General features: G+C 42.1%; 2 protein-coding genes across 5 annotated transcripts in view; one reads left to right on the top strand and one right to left on the bottom strand.

Annotated features, from left to right (window-relative positions):
• Positions 1 to 13,744, top strand: part of srpx2 (sushi repeat containing protein X-linked 2) — a 29,303-nt gene extending 15,559 nt beyond the window's left edge. The window contains exons 4-11 of one of the 2 annotated variants that reach the window (XM_062964085.1): positions 1,868 to 2,059; positions 5,394 to 5,570; positions 6,687 to 6,816; positions 6,938 to 7,059; positions 8,641 to 8,820; positions 10,108 to 10,241; positions 10,326 to 10,447; positions 11,956 to 13,744. In XM_062964085.1, the coding sequence (XP_062820155.1) occupies positions 1,868 to 2,059; positions 5,394 to 5,570; positions 6,687 to 6,816; positions 6,938 to 7,059; positions 8,641 to 8,820; positions 10,108 to 10,241; positions 10,326 to 10,447; positions 11,956 to 12,136 (1,238 nt within the window). In that variant the 3' untranslated portion in view covers positions 12,137 to 13,744. The remainder of the gene's footprint in view (positions 1 to 1,867; positions 2,060 to 5,393; positions 5,571 to 6,686; positions 6,817 to 6,937; positions 7,060 to 8,640; positions 8,821 to 10,107; positions 10,242 to 10,325; positions 10,448 to 11,955) is intronic. The other variant, XM_062964086.1, reaches the window with a different exon arrangement.
• Positions 13,745 to 15,640: 1,896 nt separating this feature from the next.
• Positions 15,641 to 20,896, bottom strand: part of sytl4 (synaptotagmin like 4) — a 47,842-nt gene continuing 42,586 nt past the window's right edge. For all 3 annotated transcript variants that reach the window (XM_062964084.1, XM_062964083.1, XM_062964082.1), the window contains exon 17: positions 15,641 to 16,202. In XM_062964084.1, the coding sequence (XP_062820154.1) occupies positions 16,060 to 16,202 (143 nt within the window). In that variant the 3' untranslated portion in view covers positions 15,641 to 16,059. The remainder of the gene's footprint in view (positions 16,203 to 20,896) is intronic.

Consider the following 20,896-nt stretch of genomic DNA (forward strand, 5'->3'; position numbering starts at 1 on the left):
CACAAAGCTTGATTCAAGGCAACAAGGAACAAGGAACAGGGACAAGATCCGTGGTAAATACTTGGCAAGGTCCGGGAAGCAAGGCAAGGTCCTGGAAGGCAAGGCTGAGTCCTAGGAAACAAGGCAAGGTCCGTGAAGCAAAACAAGGCTGGAAACGTGAACGAAGGCTTGGAAACAGGAACGAGGCTTGGAAACGGGAGTAGCACTGTCCACACACAGCCTACTCCAGTAGCTGACGAATTGACTCCGCAAGATTCCTTCGGGGCAAGGAACCTAAATAGTGTCTCGTTTTCCCACCAAAGAACACTTCTCTGGGGAACCAGAACCGAAAGTCAATCTCTGTGTCCAGATGCATGACTCCCTAGAATTTCTCATGGAAGCAGTCTTAATCAGCTGAATGCCTGGCTGCGATTCTCAGGCTTCTGCGATTAGCCTGTTGAACTCCTTTTTGTTGTTGATAATAACTACGGCGAGAAAATGGGGGAGATTCTGACTCAGGGCTTGTTTGGCAGATTTCTGGAAGACAAACCTCTTGCAGGTGCAAGGGCTCCAATTCAGGCTGGGAAAGTTCCAATTCTGGCTGAAATGGTGGAAAACCCAAGTTTTCCTCCTCATCTGTCACAACAGCGTTAGGAACGGGACTACATGGCCCATGAGTCATCACACCCAGGTTGAATTCAAATGGGCAACCTTCAGGTCAGCAGTCCTGCCAGCACAAGGGTTTAACCCAATGCCACCACCGGGGGCTCCTGAAACATATTAAAAGGGATACAAAGGAAGAGAATTCCATAGAGCATGTGCTGAGTGCCATCCGTGGAACACCCTCTCCAGAGATATCCGACAAGTCCCAATCCTCTTGGGCTTCAGAAGAGCCCTAAAAACATGGCTATGTGCCCAGGCTTTCAAGGAATAAATGATAAAGATGACACGGATGGATCTGAGGTTTACTGGACGAACGGATCTGATCAAATGTTTTAAATTTATATATTGTCATTTTATATTGTATTTAATAGTTTTAATGGATTTTATGTATTGTTAGATGTTGTTTTTGTGTGGGCATCAAATTGTTGCCATTGTTGTAAGCCGCCCTGAGTCCCTTTGGGTGAGAAGGGCGGGATACAAATGTTGGAAATAAATAAATAAATAAATAAATAAATAATCTCTCACAACTAAATCGCAATTAACCATCCACACGTGACTTCATTGGCAAGGATGATGAATGGAAGAGCACCATTACAATTGAAAGGTAAACACCCTATCGTTTCGGAAAACAGCTCTGCCTTCGGACAACAAATGTAATACCGCATGAGAAAAACATGTTATTTTGAACATTTGCTATGTTATTAAAAAATGTTATTTTGAACATTTGCTATGGTTTTTTTTGTCTTTGTTAAAATGAGATGAAGATTGGATCATGCCCATTCGTGTTATTTCCAAATCTGAGATGATCTAGAGCAAGACAACAAAGAGTATGTCATGGGGCCGGGCTGTGGCGCAGGCTGGAGAGCAGCCTGCTGCAATAAATCACTCTGACCATGAGGTCATGAGTTTGAGGCCAGCCTGTGGCGGGGTGAACACCCGTCAATTAAAAATAAAAAAAATAGCCCCTGTTCGTTGCTGACCTAGCAACCCGAAAGATAGTTGCATCTATCAAGTAGGAAATAAGGTACCATGTATAAAGAGGGGAGGGAAGTTTAACTAATTTACGACATTGGAATGAGGAAGTGCCGTCAGAGTGGATGATGAAGCAGGTGCTCCCCACTGTGGCCAGAATCGAACATCCCCTCAGGAGAAGGTTAAATTGCCTCTGTGTCTGTCTCTGCCTTTGCTCCTGATCACCTTCAGTGGTTTCTCTCCTTCTGTTTAGTCCCGCAGTGGTGTCACCTGCTCAACATTCACCATGGGGAGGCTGCCTGTTATTCTCCCCGCGGAGGGGGCTACCCAAGCAGCCTGGGGACCCGCTGCGAACTCTCCTGCGACCGCGGATACCGCTTGATCGGCCAGAAGTCCGTGCAATGCTTGCAGAACCGCCGCTGGTCTGGGATGGCCTACTGCAGACGTAAGTTGTGGGGGGGTTGTATTCCGTGACCAGTTCCCACAATATCCACATCTTCAGGAAATGTATTTTTTTCATGCCAGGAGTGACACTTCTGGTGTGAGAGAATTGGCTATCTTCAAGGACGTTGCCCAGGGGACGCCCAGATGTTTTACCATCCTGTGGGAGGCTTCTCTCATGTCCCCACATGGGAAGCTGGAGCTGACAGGTGGGAGCTCACCCCACTCTCTGGATTTGAACCACCAACCCTTTGGTCAGCAGTCCTGCCAGCACAAGGGTTTTATTCATATGTCTTTCTCACCAAGTTTTAATTTAGTGTTCATGTGGCCTGCCCTGGTTTTTATTGCTTTTTCTGAGTTTTGGATTGTAATGTATGTTATTATTTATTGTATTGTTAAATTGTGTTATGATATGTTGTTTTATATTTTGTCGTATTGTATGGTTTTGGGCATGGCCCCATGTAAGCCGCCCCGAGTCCCCGTTGGGGAGATGGTGGCGGGGTATAAATAAAGTTTTATTATAAGGGTTTAACCCATTGCACCACCAGGAGCTCCAAGAAAATGTATTAACTTGATGCCATGGTGTGTGCATCATGCACAGAGAGACCCCATCTGCACTGCCAGATAATCCAGTTCCTGAATCCAGGTTGTCTGCTTGGAACTGGATTATATTACAGTGTTGACTCATCTAATCCAGTTCAAAGCAGATAATCCAGATTCAGAGACTGGATTCGTCTAGATTCAGCCAGAGAGAACTATCTCAAGGCGTTTTACGTCTAGAGACAAGAGCAAGATGGTACCGCCTTCCATTTTATGTACAAAAGCCAACTCAACTGGCTCTTGAGCCTTTCAGTGCCAGCAACAGGACAGGGCCATCTGTAGCACCTGAGTGTAACAGGTTACCTTACACAGACACAACCCTCCCTTCTCAATGCCATGCTGCTGCACACCAACATCAGCCCTCCAAACCAACTGGCTTATTCTTCCTATGATGGGGCTATCCATCCACTCACTGACACATGTGTTAATGTATACACACTGTCAGTAAAGCCTGGTAAGAGAACATAACATTAATAATGTGTGTGCATAAAAGGAGGTTCATAAAGACAGGCATGGGGAATATGTGCTTCTCACAATGTTCCCATTATATCCTAATAACTATCCATACTGATGTCAGGACCCAGACCGCAGAACACCAATAACCATGCGCAGAGGCCAGATTCTATCTAATATCTTTATTAAGGGAGTATATAAAGTCAAATAAAACAAGTGTAGAGTATAGTTCAGAAGTAGACCTTTCAGGAAAGGTCAAATATAGTCCAGGGAAACAGTGTCCAATATGATATATTATAGTCCAAAGTTGTAATCCAATAACCGAAACACCCACTTTGCCAGGCAAAGTGAGGGGAAATGACAAGGTCCTTTAGTCCATGGAACTTGACGAACAAGGCTGGAGGCAAACTAGATTCTTGGCAAACAAGGCTTGATTCAAGGCAACGAGAAGCGAGGAACAAGAGCAGGGTCCGTGGCGAGATCCGTGGCGAGGTCCGGGGAACAAGGCAGGGCGGGAACGAGGACAAGGTCTTGGAAGTTGGAGTAGCGTAGTCCACACACAATCTACTCCCGAAGTTGACGAATTGACTCCGCAAGGATTCCTTAGTGGTCAAACACTATATAGGATCTTGTTTTCCCGCCAAAGAACGCTTCCTCTGGGGAACAAGAAACGAAACCTATTCTGTGTCCAGATGCAGGACTCCTTAAACTTTCCCAAGGGAAACAGATTTAATCATCTAATTGTCTGGCAGCTATCCTGGCACTCCTGCGAGTCGCCTCGCGATTGCTTCTATCTTGATTATAATAAAGGCGGCGAGAAAAAGGGGGAGATTTCGGCTCAAGGCTTGTTTGGCTGTCTTCTTGTGGGCAAACATCTTGCAGCTGCAAGGCCTCCAAATCTGGCAGAAACGGTGGGAAACCCAAGTTTTCCTCTTCATCTGTCACAACAGTACTAGGAACGGGACTACATGGCCCATGAGTCATCACAACTGACCAGAACTGATGGGAACTAGCATCCAATAACTTCTGATGAGCCACATCCGTCCAATCCTTCTTAAGAGGATGGCAGTGAGCAAGAAAGGGACCAGGGATTTCTTTTTTTTCTTTTTTTTTAATTTTTATAAAATTTTATTAATTTTCTTAAAATACATCACTACCTCAGTACATTACATATTCTTCTATTCCATACATAATTCATTGCATCAACAATATATGTACATGTATCTTGTATATTGTTTTATTCACCTCTGTGCCCACCCCCCTCTGAGCCATTTCAATTTGCATTCTCTTTCCAAAATACCATTTCTTCTTGTGGAGGTAATGGTCTTTTAAACCATTCTCGATAAATTTTCCCCAAACCTCATCAAAGTCATTTTTCTTCCATACCCCTTTCTTAACTCTTAACCTACAAGTCAACTTATCGTTTATTGCTAATTTCCATAGTTCTTTGTACCATTCTTCTATTTGTATATTTATTTTACCTTTCCAGTTCCTTGCTATCAACAACCTTGCTGTGGTTAGCATGTTATTTATTGCATCCTTCTCTTTTTTTTTCAATTTCTTAACATTATATAATGACAACAATGCAATACTTGCGCTTTTTCCTATCTTCATATCCATTATAGTTTCTATTTCTCTAAATACTTTCCCCCAAAATACGTTTACATATTTACATTGCCACCACATATGTATGTATGTGCCCACTTCCTGGCAACCTCTCCAACAATTTTTTGTGGCATTCTTATTGATGTTTGCTATCTTTACTGGTGTTAAATACCATTTCCAAACCAATTTATAATAATTTTCTTTAACGCGTATCGATAAATTCGTTAAATGTCTTTGATCCCATAACTGTATCCAATCCACTTCCCCTATCTTAGTCCCTAGATCTTCTTCCCATATCTCTCTTAATATTGCATCCTTTATTTTTTTCCACTTAATTTCAATTATTATCTTGTATATTTTGCTAGTTATTCCTTTCATTTTGTGGCCTTCTCCCATTGCTTCTCCCCATGTAAGCCGCCCCGAGTCCCTATTTTATTTATTATTATTGCTCTGGGACCAGGGATTTCTAACCAAGGGTCCCCAAAAAGCCTCAGTCACTTTGCACACAACACTCCCAGGACAGTCCATAAGTAGAGAAAGCATCCAGGAAAACGTCACTGCAGGAATACCCTTGCAGTGACTAGAGATAGTTAACGTGACAAACAAAAACTGTTTTCCTTCCAAAGTACCCTGGATTATCTGAAGAGACTAAAGAACCTGTGACTTACTTCTGTCTGCAGAGATCCGGTGCCATACATTGCCGTCTGTTTATCATGGTTCGTACCAATGTTCAGATGGAGCAAAGGTGGACTCTCACTGCGACTATACCTGCCGGCCCGGATATTCCCTGGAGGGTGATCGCAGCCGCGTGTGCTTGGAGGATGGACGCTGGAGTGGTGGCGAGCCAATTTGTGTAGGTAAATTCTCACCCTTTCTGGAGCCAGGATTCGTTGTCTTGCCTCCAGAGATCATCAGGAAACGTTCCTGACCCCCATCCCATACACACTTCTTGAAAAATTGGAAAAATTGCTTTCTGGGAATTTTCACCCCCAAAAAGTTGCTGACCTTTATGGTACAAAATGGTACACAAGTGCTGTTGCAAAGCTTCCTAATAAGTACCGTGTTTCCCCGAAAATAAGACAGTGTCTTATATTAATTTTTGCTCCCAAACATGCTCTAGGTCTTATTTTCAGGGGATGTCTTATTTTTCCATGAAGAAGAATTCACATTAATTGTTGAACAAAAAAATGAACATTTACTATATACTGTACATTAGTTGTCATCATAAACCAGCATAACCAGACAAACTATGAATCCTATCAAGAATTTCTTGTTACTACCATTAATTCCATGTCCAACACTCTACAGTACATACATTTACTGATCCTGCATGCTCTGGTGTTCTGTTTGGAAGGCATGTTTCCAAACAAAAATTTTGCTAGGTCTTACTTTCGGGGGAGGCCTTATATTTAGCATTTCAGCAAAACCTCTACTAGGTCTTATTTTCTGGGGATGTCTTATTTTAGGGGAAACAGGGTAGTAGAAAAACTGATTATAAACAATCAAATATAACAGGGTTGTTGTATGTCTTTCGGGCTGTGTGGCCATGTTCCAGAAGCATTCTCTCCTGACGTTTCGCCCACATCTATGGCGGGCATCCTCAGAGGTTGTGAGGTATGACCCTCCATACCTCACAACCTCTGAGGATGCCCGCCATAGATGTGGGCGAAACGTCAGGAGAGAATGCTTCTGGAACATGGCCACACAGCCCGAAAGACATACAACAACCCTGTGATTCTGGCCATGAAAGCCTTCGACAACAAATCAAATATAACGATCATTATGATTATGGGGAAATGCTGCAATTTACACCGATGTCAATTGATTGGCTGAACTACAAGAGAAAGTAAACATTGCTCATAGCAGAATATAGTAATGAACAAAAGTGGGAGGGAAACGGTCCAGCCTGAAATGGAAACTCTCTCTGTCTCTCTTGCTCGTCTTTATGCAATTCCTTTCCTCTTCTACCCAAGTAGACATAGAGCCACCCAAAATTCAATGTCCTGACTCCCGAGAGCGACTGGCAGAGCCAGGGAAACTGACAGCCGTTGTGTTCTGGGATCCGCCCCGGGCCAAGGACTTGGCTGACGGCATCATCAAACGGTGAGATTGGGGTCCTTCAGCTGGGATGGTTGCATTAGCAGAGAAACTCTAGGTCAGAAAACCATCCAAACTATAACTTGGCATGCTGCATTTGACATAACTCCTCATGTTTTTGATCCAGAATGACGCTCCGAGGCCCAGAACCCGGATCTGAATTTTCCGAAGGAGAACACATTATTCGCTACACCGTCTATGACCAGGCATTCAACCGAGCGAGCTGCAAGTTTTCTGTGAGAGTCCAAGGTAAATAGAAAATAGGACGCCAGGTTTGTGCAAGGCTAAATACTGTCACGGGATATGTGCGTGACTTATAGTTTTCCAATCTTTTTCTTTTCACCCATTTCTCATGCTTCACTTTCTCAAGGCTTCTGCTGCCTGAAACTGAACATGAGAGGATAAGCGCTGGCCGCAGACAATGGGTTTCCAGCGTCATGAAAAGGCGACCAATCATTGCTTAGTTCATTTGTTGTTATTGCACTTCTACTGTCAAGTTCAGAGAGAGGTGTTGCAGAGTTTTCCTACTTCCTGTGCCAAAATGATGTATTTTTGGATTTGTGTACTAGTCCAAATGCCACACAGGGGAGGGATTTCCTGCATGGTACCTAAAAGAACAGTGGGTTCCCCTAAAACTGTGGAGACCAAAATCCACTGCTAGTGGTAATATGAAAATAACCAAATAAACTCAATGTATATATTACAATAACATATATCCAAAAAAACAGGACAATTCCAATCGCATAGAAGTAGAAACCAGCGGTTCTTCTCTCGAAGTATAAGGCCAAGTTTTTCATGTGAGTAAATGTCCTGTTCTTTATTACATATGAGTAGACTCCAGTTCTCATATAACTTGACTCAAACCTGCAACCGGTTTCGACTCACAGGAGTCTTCGTCAGGCGGTTGGGTCTACAAATAATACATATCATAAATACATACATGCAATTAAATAATTTGTACAGAAAGTTTACAAAAAAGTTTCCAAAAAAGTATATTCAGGCACTTTACTTACTTCAATAATCAACAAAGGTTCAACTTTTGAGGTGAGAAATTCACCATCAGTTTTCTGAATAGGTGGATCTTAAGGGGACATAGATAGTGGCTAAAGGTAGTATTACATTATGACATGAATAATAGAACATATACAGAAGAATATAAAATCTGTGAACCCAAAAAAGGCTATGATACTCACAGTTTGTCTTTATTAAACCATGTACTCTGCAAGGAGTTTTATTCTGTGGCGAGTATAGGATAGAAATGGCTCAAACCATTGTTAATGTAGCTAATCCATTGGTCAGGTGATGATGATATCATTATTGGTTCAATAATCTTTTACCTAGGGGTAAAAGGTGTACCTAGGGGTACAGAGTAGGCTTTATTGCATGTATGTATTTATGATAAGTATTATTTGTAGACCCAACCGCCTGACGAAGACTCCTGTGAGTCGAAACCGGTTGCAGGTTTGAGTCAAGTTATATGAGAACTGGAGTCTACTCATATGTAATAAAGAACAGGACATTTACTCACATGAAAAACTTGGTCTTATACTTCGAGAGAAGAACCGCTGGTTTCTACTTCTATGCGATTGGAACTGTCCTGTTTTTTGGATATATGTTATTGTAATATATACATTGAGTTTATTTGGTTATTTGCTGCATGGTGCCAGGAAGCAGCATATTTTTTACTCTCCTGGAGAGCACATCAGTTGGAATTCGGTCTACTCACATTGTAACACAAGAGGACTTTGCAGACATGATTGAATCACAGAGCATCTTTGCTCTTAGTTCTATGTCCGTTTGCCTTCTTACTGTTGACTATCTCTTTGGCAGTAAGTCGTTGCCCTGCTCTGAAGGCTCCTGAGCACGGGTACATCAGCTGCGACTCTGCGGGCAACAACTACGGAGCGACTTGCGAGTATCAGTGTGGTGGAGGCTACGAGCGCCAAGGTTCCCCTTTGAGGGTCTGCCAGTCGAGTCGCCAATGGTCAGGCTCAGAGCCCATCTGTGCGCGTAAGTGTACCTGCGGTTGGAGGGGAGCTACATTTAAAAAGCATCACAAAGGAGATATCATAAGAAGTGCCAGACAAGATCATCTGTTTCGAGTCTGTCCCACCCCCTTACACCAACTTATTTTTAGCATCCAGATGTTTTCAGTCTTGGTAGGAAAAAGCTTCCTCCCTCATATAGTTAGATAACCAACAGCTGCAACTTCTGGCTCCATTCCTCTATGGACTACGGAAGAACCAAAGTGAGATCGTTGAGGGTCAAGGGATTTTTGGACTCCACTTTCCTGTGCTGCCAGGTCTTCCTGTTGACGTTGCAGCTACTCTTTGGTTTGCACCGTAGCATCCGCACAGGGCAGAGCTTGCCATTAGTCACAGTGATGCGGTCTCCTTGGGCTGAGGTTTTGGGATGTTATGAAAAAGCAGCAATTTATTTTTACTGGGTTTTTCTATCCTCATGTACTAAATAATTTGTCCAGTTGTGCGTACTCTAGGCATTATGACTTGGATATACAGACATCCTTTCCCTCTGCTCTGTTCCAGGCAGTCATAGGTCTTATATATTATACTAGCTGTGCCCGGCCACGCGTTGTTGTGGCGAAGTATGGTGGTATGGGAAATAAAGTATTGAGGAATTGGTGGTAGTTAAGAAAAAAGGTAAAGGTTTTCCCCTGACTCTAGGGGTTGGTGCCCATCTCCATTTCTAAGCTGAAGAGCTGGCGTTGTCCTTAGACTCCTACAAGGTCATGTGGCATGACTGCATGGAGCGCCATTACCTTTCCGCCGGAGCAGTACCTATTCATCTACTCTCATTTGCATGTTTCTGAACTTTACACACTGCTTCACTTCCTTCTCAGTGTGGAAGAGGCCTAAGTGAGGCCTAACTCTGCCTGGGCTGAGTGGGTTGCTAGGAAACCAAGTGGGCGGAACTTAGCCTTCTAACTGGTAGCAATTAGATAAAAACAATTCTTCCTCTCCCTCGAATTAGGACTTTATTTTTCCTTTCTTTTTGTTGTATGAACGTAGAGGCATGGATGAGGGGTTGTGCTGCCAAGTTTAGCGTTTCTGGGGTGTGTAGTTTTGTTGTTTTGTCCTAGGCCGAAATTTCATTACCCTTATATATATATAGATTTAATTGTTCTTAATGGATTTTATATATTGTTATGATTTTAACTATGTTTTCGGCATTGAATTGTTGCCAATTGTGCAAGCCGCCCTGAGTCCGTCTGGGTGAGAAGGGCGGGATATAAAGGCTGGAAATAAATAAATAAATATTTGTCCCCTTTTCCTTTAGCCATGCAGATCAACGTGGATGTAAACTCTGCTGCCAGCCTTTTGGACCAGTTCTACGAAAAGCGCCAGCTGCTCATCATCTCTGCTCCGGATCCCTCTGACCGTTTCTACAAAATGCAGCATGCCATGTTGCAGGTGGAGCCCCTTGCAAAAACTTCCATCGTGTGTTTTTCTCTCCTCTTTCTCAAGCACTGACCAAGCTCTTTCTCTTCCTTGTAGCAAGCCACTTGTGGGCTGGACTTGCGGCATATCAGTGTCATTGAGCTGGTGGGGCAGCCACCCCACGAAGTGGGCAGGATCCGCGAGCACAAGCTTTCAGACAACATCATTGAGCAGCTCAGGTTAGTGGGAAGTTAAATGGGAGAGTCAGTGCACTGAGTTTGGGTCAGTGCTCACATTACAGCCATGTTTAAATATTGGAAAGGATGTTGTATTGAAAAGGAAGCAAGCATACTTTCTGCTGCTGTAAAGATTGGGGAACCGAGCAATGGATTCAAACCACAAGAAAAGAGATTCAACTTGAATATTAGGAAGAGCTTCTTGATGGTAACAGCTGTTTTAACAGTGGAATATGCTGCTATCTTGGTGTCTCTCTGGAGGCTTTGAAACAGAGATTGGATGGCCCTCTGTCTGGGATGCTTTGATTGTGTATTTGGGGTCTCTTCCAACTCAATGATTCGCCCACCATTACTGCAGGCAATGCTTCCTTTACATTCAAAGATATTTCTACAGCTTGCTATCAACACAAGAGTGATCAACATTCCCAATGTCACAGCGGCTTGCAACTCTGAAATTCACTTTTTTTGTGTGTGTCAGGAGCAACCAGAGTTGCTTCTGGAGTGAGAGAATTGGCCGTCTGCAAGGATATTGCCCAGGGGACATTGCCCGGATGTTTTGATGTTTTTACCATCCTTGTGGGAGGCTTCTCTCATGTCTCCGCATGGAGCTGGAGCTGTCAGAGGGAGCTCATCCGCGCTCTCCCCGGGTGGGATTCGAACCTGGCAGCCTTCAGGTCAGCAACCCAACCTTCAAGTCACGAGGCTTTTATCCCCTAGGCCACCGGAGGCTCCTTGAAATGCACTATGACACTCCTAGTTCACCTAGAAAAAGAAGTTATAATTTTAGTATGATGTATTATCATTAAGAATAAAACCTGGCATTGAATTCTTGCTCTTTAGAGGAGCCCAACAACGCTTCAAACACATTTATGTCTTCACAACAATGTATGTGTAAGGAAGGTTATAAGCCAGTGGGATTATTAACAGAAGACCCTCCCCATAAATACACAGCAGAGTAACTTATTAGCAGCAGTGTGACTCGGCACCAGTAGCCAAATAATATGGTTGCACTATTTACAAAAACAAGTTTTCCATAACACAGATAAAGTTCTTTATACTTCCTTCTTTGCTTCCACGCTGGGCTTCCTTCTCATGCAGATAAACAACTTCGCTCTCACAGAGCCTCCTCTCACACCGAACTTACACAGGAGCTTCATACAATAGTTTTACACACAAAACCTTCAACCTGGGGCTTCTCTCACCAAAGTTTCTCACACTGAGGCCTACCAAGCTATAGGCATACCTGTTTATATTGAAGTGCAGCTTTTGCTCAGCCATTGCACTCATCAGTCCTTGACTCATATTTTTGTAATTAAAAATACCTAGTTAATTTTTAATATTCCTGACAAGGATATCTCTGGTATTATAGAGAAATAGTAAAGGCTGGTGAAGTGTGGCGGCTGACCAGATGCACTTTGAAACAAAGACTCTTAGATCACACAGTATTCAGTTCCACAAACTTTTAAGGGAGCACAGCAGCCTTCTGCTCAATGTCCGTCTTGTTTCCTCAGGCTGTTCCTCCATATCACCCGTCACCGCTTCAATATCGTGTTTGTTGACAAAGATGGGGTGGACCGCGAGCGCTACATCGAGCCGGTGACACCGGATGAGCTCTTTTCCTTTGTGGATGACTATCTGCTCAGCAGCCAAGAAGAGCTCCAGAGGGAACAGAACAGGGATGTCTGTGAGTGACAACGGACGGCTCTGATCCTCGAAGCAACAACTGGACACCTCCAATCTCCACCATCCCTGCAGTTGGAATCTCCTTTCGGTGCTCTCCTTGACTTGAGATCAAACAGATGTAAACCTTTGAGGGACATAATAGACCAGGGGTCCCCAAACTAAGGCCCGGGGGCCGGATGCGGCCCTCCGAGGTCATATACCTGGCCCCCGCCCTCAGTTTTATAATATAATATATTGTATATACATATAATATTGATAATAATATTATAATGTAATACAATATAACACTAATAATAATACCATATGATAATAATATTAATTATATATTCTATATTACATATAATATTACTACTAATATTACAGTATAGTGGTATAGTTCAATATAGTAATATATAATGGTAATATTGTGCGATGCTAATAATATAATATATTGTATGTACAGTAGAGTCTCACTTATCCAACATAAACGGGCCGGCAGAATGTTGGATAAGCGAATATGTTGGATAATAAGGAGGCATTAAGGAAAAGCCTATTAAACATCAAATTAGGTTATGATTTTACAAGTTAAGCACCAAAACATCATGCTAGACAACAAATTTGGCAGAAAAAGTAGTTCAATAAGCAGTAATGCTATGTAGTAATTACTGTATTTATGAATTTAGCACCAAAATATCACAATATATTGAAAACATTGACTACAAAAATGTGTTGGATAATCCAGAACGTTGGATAAGCGAGTGTTGGATAAGTGAGACTCTACTGTACATATAATTTGTAAGCCACTGAGTCCCCTTTGGGGTGAGAAGGGTGTGATACAAATGTAGTAAATAAATGCAGTAAATAATAAATAAATAAATAAATAAATAAATAAATTTTAGACTTGGGCTCAGCCAAAGTCTGAAATGACTTGAAGGCACACAACAACAACAACAACAACAACAACAAAAACCCTAATTAATTTGACTATCTCATTGGCCAGAAGCAGGACCACACTTCCCATTGAAATCCTGATAAATTTATGTTGGTTAAAATTGTTTTTATTTTTAAATATTGTATTGTTCTTTCATTGTTGTTGTTGTTGTTGTTGTTGTTTTTGCACTACAAATAAGACAAATGCAGTGTGCATCAGAATTTGTTTGCATTTTTTTCAAATGATAATCCGGCCCCTCAACAGTCTGAAGGATTGTGGACCGGCCCTCGGCTTAAAAAGTTTGGGGACCCCTGTAATAGACTGTTGTTCTAGACCTCTGGCCTACAATCATATGAACAAGTACAATTGTCATGTAAGGAAAGTATTCCTCACTTATGTACCTGCTCCTTTTTGTGCAACCAATCCCTTCCACATGAAGAAGATCACGAAAGAAGAAAAGCCACCAACAGTGAACAACCTTGGACCACCAAGAGAATATTTGAAAGTGAGATTCCCACCATCCGTTTCTATTGGTCATGTTGACTGGGACATCAAGGTTCTGGAGAAAACCCCTGAAACCTTCATCTTCTCTTTGAAATATCAAAAGCTATTTTTGCCCTGTTTGCAAAGTTCTCCAGTTGTTGGAATCCATCTTCTACCAGCCCTGCTAAACATGATCAATAATAAAGATGGGAGTTGTAACCCAACAGTATCTGGAGACTGGAGAAGTTCTCCACCAGCTGCAAAGGAAGCCCAGCTCTGCTTATTTTTATATCCAGCTAAAAAATCAGTCTCAATGGAGTAATATGTCTTCTTTAAAGAGAATCACACCTTTTGTCTTGCTCTTCTGTTCTTAAGAAGGGAAACTGAAGAGAGGGAGGAGGAGAAATACTTTGGGCAACAAAAGGGTGGAATGAGACTCAACTTGTTGATGAATATAACCCACGTCAACCATTTAGAGAATTGTCTTGCTTTATCCTTTAAGTGCAGAAAGCCAAAAACATTATAATGTTCATGGGTTGCTATGAGTTTTCTTGACTGTGTTGTTGTTATTATTATTATTATTATTATTATTATTATTATTATTATTATTATTATTATTATTATTATTATTATTAATATTTTATTATAACACAGCAAACAAGGTAGATATGCTGGATTTCGTTTCACAAAACCACAAGTCAAACACTTCCCAAGTGTCTAGGAGTGTGTGATGTATTTTCGGATGATGCGCGCAGATCCCAGTAGGGTGGCCTTTTGCAGTTGGCAGATCGTGATTTTGTCAATGTCTATTGTTTCCAAATGCCGGCTGAGATCTTTTGGCACGGCACCCAATGTGCCCATCACCACCGGGACCACCTGCACTGTTTCTGCCAGAGTCTTTGAAGTTCAATCATTTCGTCAATGCAACTGTCACCTGGGATGGCAACATCAATGATCCAATTATTATTTATATTATTATTTGTATTATTTGTATTCCGCCCTATCTCTCCAAGGAGGCCCAGGGCGGATTCAAACATACAATGGCAAACATTCAATGCCTCCGTAAACAAACAAATACAGTAGAGTCTCACTTATCCAAGCTAAACAGGCCAGCAGAAGCTTGGATAAGCGAATATCTTGGATAATAAGGAGGGATTAAGGAAAAGCCTATTAAACATCAAATTAGGTTATGATTTTACGAATTAAGCACCAAAACATCATGTCATACAACAGATTTGACAGAAAAGGTAGTTCAGTACGCAGTAATGTTATGTTGTAATTATTGTATTTACGAATTTAGCACCAAAATATCATGATATATTGAAAACATCGACTGCAAAAATGGCTTGGATAATCCAGAAGCTTGGATAAGCGAGGCTTGGATTAGTGAGACTCTACTGTACTGACATAAAATCCTAGAGAAACCCCGCATATGAAAATAACATGGCCATGTTTCGCCTATATCTATGGTAGGCATCCTCAGAGGTTGTGTGGTCTCTTTGTTTTTTTCATGTCAGGAGCGACTTGAGAAACTGCAAGTCGCTTCTGGTGTGAGAGAATTGGCTGTCTGCAAGGATGTTGCTCAGGAGATATTGCTCGGATGTTTTTATTATCCTTGTGGGAGGCTTCTCTCTTGTCCCCGCATGGAGCTAGAGCTGACAGAGGGAGCTCATCCGCGCTTTCCCCAGGTTGGATTCAAACCAGCAATCTTCAGGTCAGCAACCCAACCTTCAAGTCAGCAGTCCTGCCGGCACAAGGGTTTAACCCACTGCACCATCGGGGGCTCTCATGAGGTCTGTTGGAAACTAGGCACAGATAAATAAACCCCACTTGACAAGCTTTCAACAGACCTCATAACCTTTGAGGATGCCTGCCATAGATGCAGGCAAAACGTCAGGAAAGCATGCTTCTGGAACATGGCCATACAGCCTGGAAAAGTCACAGCAACCCAGTGATTTTGGCCATGAAGGCCTTCAACAACACATTATTATGTTCGTTCGCTCCCATTTCTTGACAAATTTGGTTGTCTCTTTCTAGTTCTTTTCTATCTCTACTACTGCCACCCAGGCACACCTTTTTTTAAAAAAATGTGTCAACAGGAACATAGTATTCTGACAATATTTAATGCCTTCATACACTTCAAATTTTATTTCAATGTCCCTTTCATCCAGACACAGAACAGAAGGAAATTGCATTTAAAAACAAGAGCGGGATGTAGACAAACAATCTGATGGAAAGGGAAGAAAGGAATAATGTGAGAAGACCATGAGTGTTTAAAAGGCACTTTGCAGCCCCAGCAAAAGAACAATGAAAATGCAATTCCAATTTTTTAAAAATAGGTCAAAGGAAGATTTCTTTAAATAAAATGAGCCAGTTTGGCATTGCAACAAGGGCCAAGACGTTTTGTCCCTGCTGCTTTTGAGGCAAACTTCCCCAATCGAGCATCTTCTCGGAGCAGCAATTCCAAAGGGCAGAAAGTTAGATGCATTTGCCCTGGGATTCCTTTGGCTCTTGTCTTCTCTCTCAGGCTCCAGCAACATTATGGCTTTGACTTGGCCATGGTGGCCCGCAAGGGAAGAGCTCCTTCTGCCCATGACCCTGGATACTTGCGCATTTTCTGCCACAGACTTATCTCCTCGCCGGTAGAATCCATCCAGTCCACCATTTGGCCATTGCTCATCCCTAGAGAGACAAAACAAGAGGATACAAAACAGAGTCTTTATCTCCGTTATGCCCTGAAGCAGAAAATAAGACAGCCAAGAACACTGGTGGCAAAGGAAACTGGGAAATAAACCAAAGTATGCCATGATATCCGGGCTAGAGAACCTATGAAATCCTAAATGTAGCCCTGAATTAATAGATAAAGATAAAGCTTTTCCCCTGACATTACATCTAGTCGTGTCCGACTCTGGGGGTTGGTGCTCATCTCCATTTCTAAGCCAAAGAGCTGGTGTTGTTCGTAGACACCTCCAAGGTCATGTGGCTGGCATGACTGCATGGAGCGCCTGACCTTCCCACTGGAGTGGTACCTATCAATCTACTCACATTTACATGTTTTCGAACTGCTAGGTTGGCAGAAGCTGGGGCTAATAGCAGGAGCTCACCCTGTTCCCCGGATTCGAGCCTGGCAACAACCTTTCAGTCATCTAGTTCAGCAGCTCAGCGGTTTAATCTGCTGCGCCACCAGGGGCTCCCCAGAATTAATAGCAAGGAGTTAACAGGAGCTTTCTCTCTAACATTTGGAAGGCCACACATCCTCCAACCCTGGGCTACTTTAAAATAGCAGTTTTCCCAACATTATTATTATTATTATTGACACAACGACATAGTCTGACACAGCAAACAAGATAGATATGCTGGATTTCGTATCACAAAATCACCAGTCAAACACTTCCCAAGTGTCTAGAACTGTGTGATGTATTTTCGGATGATGAGTGCAGATCCCAGTAGGGTGGCCTTTTGCAGTTGGCAGATCGTAATTTTGTCAATGTCTTGTTTCCAAATGCCGGCTGAGATCTTTTAGCACGCACCCAATGTGCTGATCACCACTGGGACCACCTGTACTGGTTTCTGCCAGAGTCTTTGAAGTTCAATCTTGAGGTCCTGATAGTGGCTGAGTTTATATTATTATTATTATTTTATTATGACACAGCAAACAAGATAGATATGCTGGATTTCATATCACAAAATCACAAGTCGAACAATTCCCAAGTGACTAGGACTGTGTGATGTATTTTCGGATGATGCGCGCAGATCCCAGCAAGGTGGCCTTTTGCAGTTATTGTTGTTGTTGTTGTTGTTATTATTATTATTATTATTATTATATTTATTTGTACCCTACTTTCTCTCTCCCAAAGGAGACTCAAAGCAGTTTAAACATGAATTCATAATGTCCTATTTTTGTTAAAACCAGAAATGCCAAAGATTGAAACCTTTGGCATAAAAGCAGATGCTTTGCTTCCTTGCTATGGTCCCCGCCAAGCATGTTGTGAAACAAAAGGATTCTCATTTATGCAGCGCTTCATATCAAAAGAAGTGACAAGTGGAGTGCCGCAGGGCTCCGTCCTGGGCCCGGTTCTGTTCAACATCTTTATTAACGACTTAGACGAAGGGTTAGAAGGCACGATCATCAAGTTTGCAGACGACACAAAACTCGGAGGGATAGCTAACACTCCAGAAGACAGGAGCAGAATTCAAAACGATCTTGACAGACTAGAGAGATGGGCCAAAACTAACAAAATGAAGTTCAACAGGGACAAATGCAAGATACTTCACTTCGGCAGAAAAAATGGAAATCAAAGATACAGAATGGGGGACGATGCCTGGCTTGACAGCAGTGTGTGCGAAAAAGACCTTGGAGTCCTCGTAGACAACAAGTTAAACATGAGCCAACAATGTGATGCGGCTGCTAAAAAAGCCAATGGGATTCTGGCCTGCATCAATAGGGGAATAGCGTCTAGATCCAGGGAAGTTATGCTCCCCCTCTATTCTGCCTTGGTCAGACCACACCTGGAATACTGTGTCCAATTTTGGGCACCACAGTTGAAGGGAGATGTTGACAAACTGGAAAGCGTCCAGAGGGCAACTAAAATGATCAAGAGTCTGGAGAACAAGCCCTATGAGGAGCGGCTTAAAGAGCTGGGCATGTTTACCCTGCAGAAGAGAAGGCTGAGAGGAGACATGATAGCCATGTACAAATATATGAAGGGAAGTCATAGGGAGGAGGGAGCAAGCTTGTTTTCTGCTGCCCTGCAGACTAGGACACAAGGGAACAATGGCTTCAAACTACAGGAAAGGAGATTCCACCTGAACATCAGGAAGAACTTCCTCACTGTGAGAAGGGCTGTTCGACAGTGGAACTCTCTCCCCGGGGCCGTGGTGGAGGCTCCTTCCTTGGAGGCTTTTAAGCAGAGGCTGGATGGCCATCTGTCGGGGGTGCTTTGAATGCGATTTCCTGCTTCTTAGCAGGGGGTTGGACTAGATGGCCCATGCGGTCTCTTCCAACTCTTCTATTCTATGATTCTATGATTCTATGATTCTAAAACATCCGGATTTCATTGGACTTGGCCATTTAAAAACAAAACAAAAACGAGTTCATCTTCTCTCTTTCATCTCATCATTTTGAATTGCTGTCGTACTGATGCGTGCTCTTCCTTCTTTTCTTGTCTAAGTTGCCTCAAGGTAAAATTGGTTCATTTCAAAACAAAATCTTTGGTTCTGCTCTGTTTCAATATAACATGATACATTTCGGCACAAAGAGAAGACCAGTTACTATGTTAAATGTCTTCATGGGAAGGGCTGCAGCTGAAGTCTGTGCAATGTTAGGTTTGTAAGAATTACTTTCTTTTATTCGAGCCATAAAGTCCAAAACAGTGGTCGGCAATTGCTCATATATACACCTTAAACAGCAAGGACAGTGTAGCCCAGGCATGGGCAAACTTCGGTACCTGGAGGGCCAAAGTTTGCCCATGCTTAGTGTAGTTCTATTAGTTTCCTATTGAGTAGAAACACTCTTTTACACTCATCATTCTACTCCCCCTGCGTTCACTTTCTAATTTAATCCTATTTTACCAAATTGTATTATTTAATCAAGTTTTATCGTGTTTTAATTTATTTCAGTTAGCCATTACAGGAGTCTTAGTGTCTATTTGCCTGTGTATTTTTGGATTTGTCTTTTATTCTTGATATGGTCAGCAGACTAATCAATAAACAGATCTGAAGTATAAAATACACATATTAAAATGTCTTTCTACAAAATACATATGTTAAAATGCATGGAACAAAGATTAAAACATAATGGACACAAGTTTAAAACTCATCAAAACTGCCGGAAGAGATAGGTCTTCAGATGCAAACCAATAAATAAAGAGATCTGAACTGAATTGAATTAATTATATATACGTTTTTAAGGTTTTTATGATGTGTTTTAACTACAGTAGAATCTCACTTATCCAAGCCTCGCTTATCCAAGCCTCTGGATAATCCAAGCCATTTTTGTAGTCAATGTTTTCAATATATCATGATATTTTGGTGCTAAATTCATAAATACAGTAATTACAACATAACATTACTGTGTATTGAACTACTTTTTCTGTCAAATTTGTTGTATAACATGATGTTTTGGTGCTTAATTTGTAAAATCATAACCTCATTTGATGTTTAATAGGCTTTTCCTTAATCCCTCCTTATTATCCAAGATATTCACTTAGCCAAGCTTCTGCCGGCCCGTTTAGCTTGGATAAGTGAGACTCTACTGTATGTTATTAATGGATCTGTTTATATTGTTTTGTTTTTATGATTGCATTTTGGGCATTAAATTTTGCCAACTTTGTAAGCAGAGCCGGCCCTAGGTATTTTTCAAGTGTAGGCGAACAGAATTTTGGCGCCCCCCCCCCCCCAAACCAATCACTGAAAAATAAAAGCGTTGGATAAGCGAAAATGTTGGATAATAAGGAAGTATAAAGGAAAAGCCTATAAAACATCAAATTACATTATGATTTTAAAAATTAAGCACCAAAACATCATGTTTTACAACAAATCAATAGAAAAAGCAGTTCAATACATGGTAATGTTATGTAGGAATTACTATATTTGCAAATTTAGCACTAAACATTGAACAGGGATATAGGGCAGTGTGGACTTAGATAAACCAGATAGCCCTCAGTATTAAAAAAAAAAAAACCTCTAAAATCAGGACAATAAATAAAGAACAACACTCTGAAAACAGAAGAAATCCAGACAGTAAACAATCAGGGACAGCTAACTCCTCCCAAAAAAAGATTCTCCCAGGCAAGAAGAAGCCAGGCCTTGAAGCCACAGGGCCATTAAATGCTAATCAAGGTGATTAATTACAACATTCACACCTGCTTCAAAGAAAAGTTCTTTCTCCCACCCTGGACCTTCTACAGATATATAAACCCCACATACCTAGCTTCCAAGTTCCTACAGACCTCACAATCTCTGAAGGCCCCAAAGGTGGGCTTGCGTGGTGCGAAGGTGGGTCTGCGCTGGCCGGAAGGCCCGAAAGAGAAGGAGGTGGAGAGTGGTGCCCTCCCCCCAGGACGATGGTGCCCCCGGGACGATGGCGCCACAGGCAAATGCCTATTTCGCCTTATGGTTGGACCGCCTCTGTTTGTAAGCCGCCCTGAGTCCCATCGGGTGAGAAGGGCGGGGTATAAATGTTTTTAATTAACTAATTAATTAATTAATCTGTTGTATGAAGAGTAGAAACACATCTACAGTCCAAACTAAGGTGTAAAAGGTGAGAAGGACCCAAACCATACAAAACCGCCAACAGTAACCTCTCCAAAGCATGGGGGTGCTACTGGATATTTAGGGGCAAAAAATAGAAGAAAAGGGTGAGAAGGAAGTGCCTC

The sequence above is a fragment of the Anolis carolinensis genome, unplaced genomic scaffold, assembly GCF_035594765.1.
Source record: "Anolis carolinensis isolate JA03-04 unplaced genomic scaffold, rAnoCar3.1.pri scaffold_12, whole genome shotgun sequence".
Classification (NCBI taxonomy): domain Eukaryota; kingdom Metazoa; phylum Chordata; class Lepidosauria; order Squamata; family Dactyloidae; genus Anolis; species Anolis carolinensis.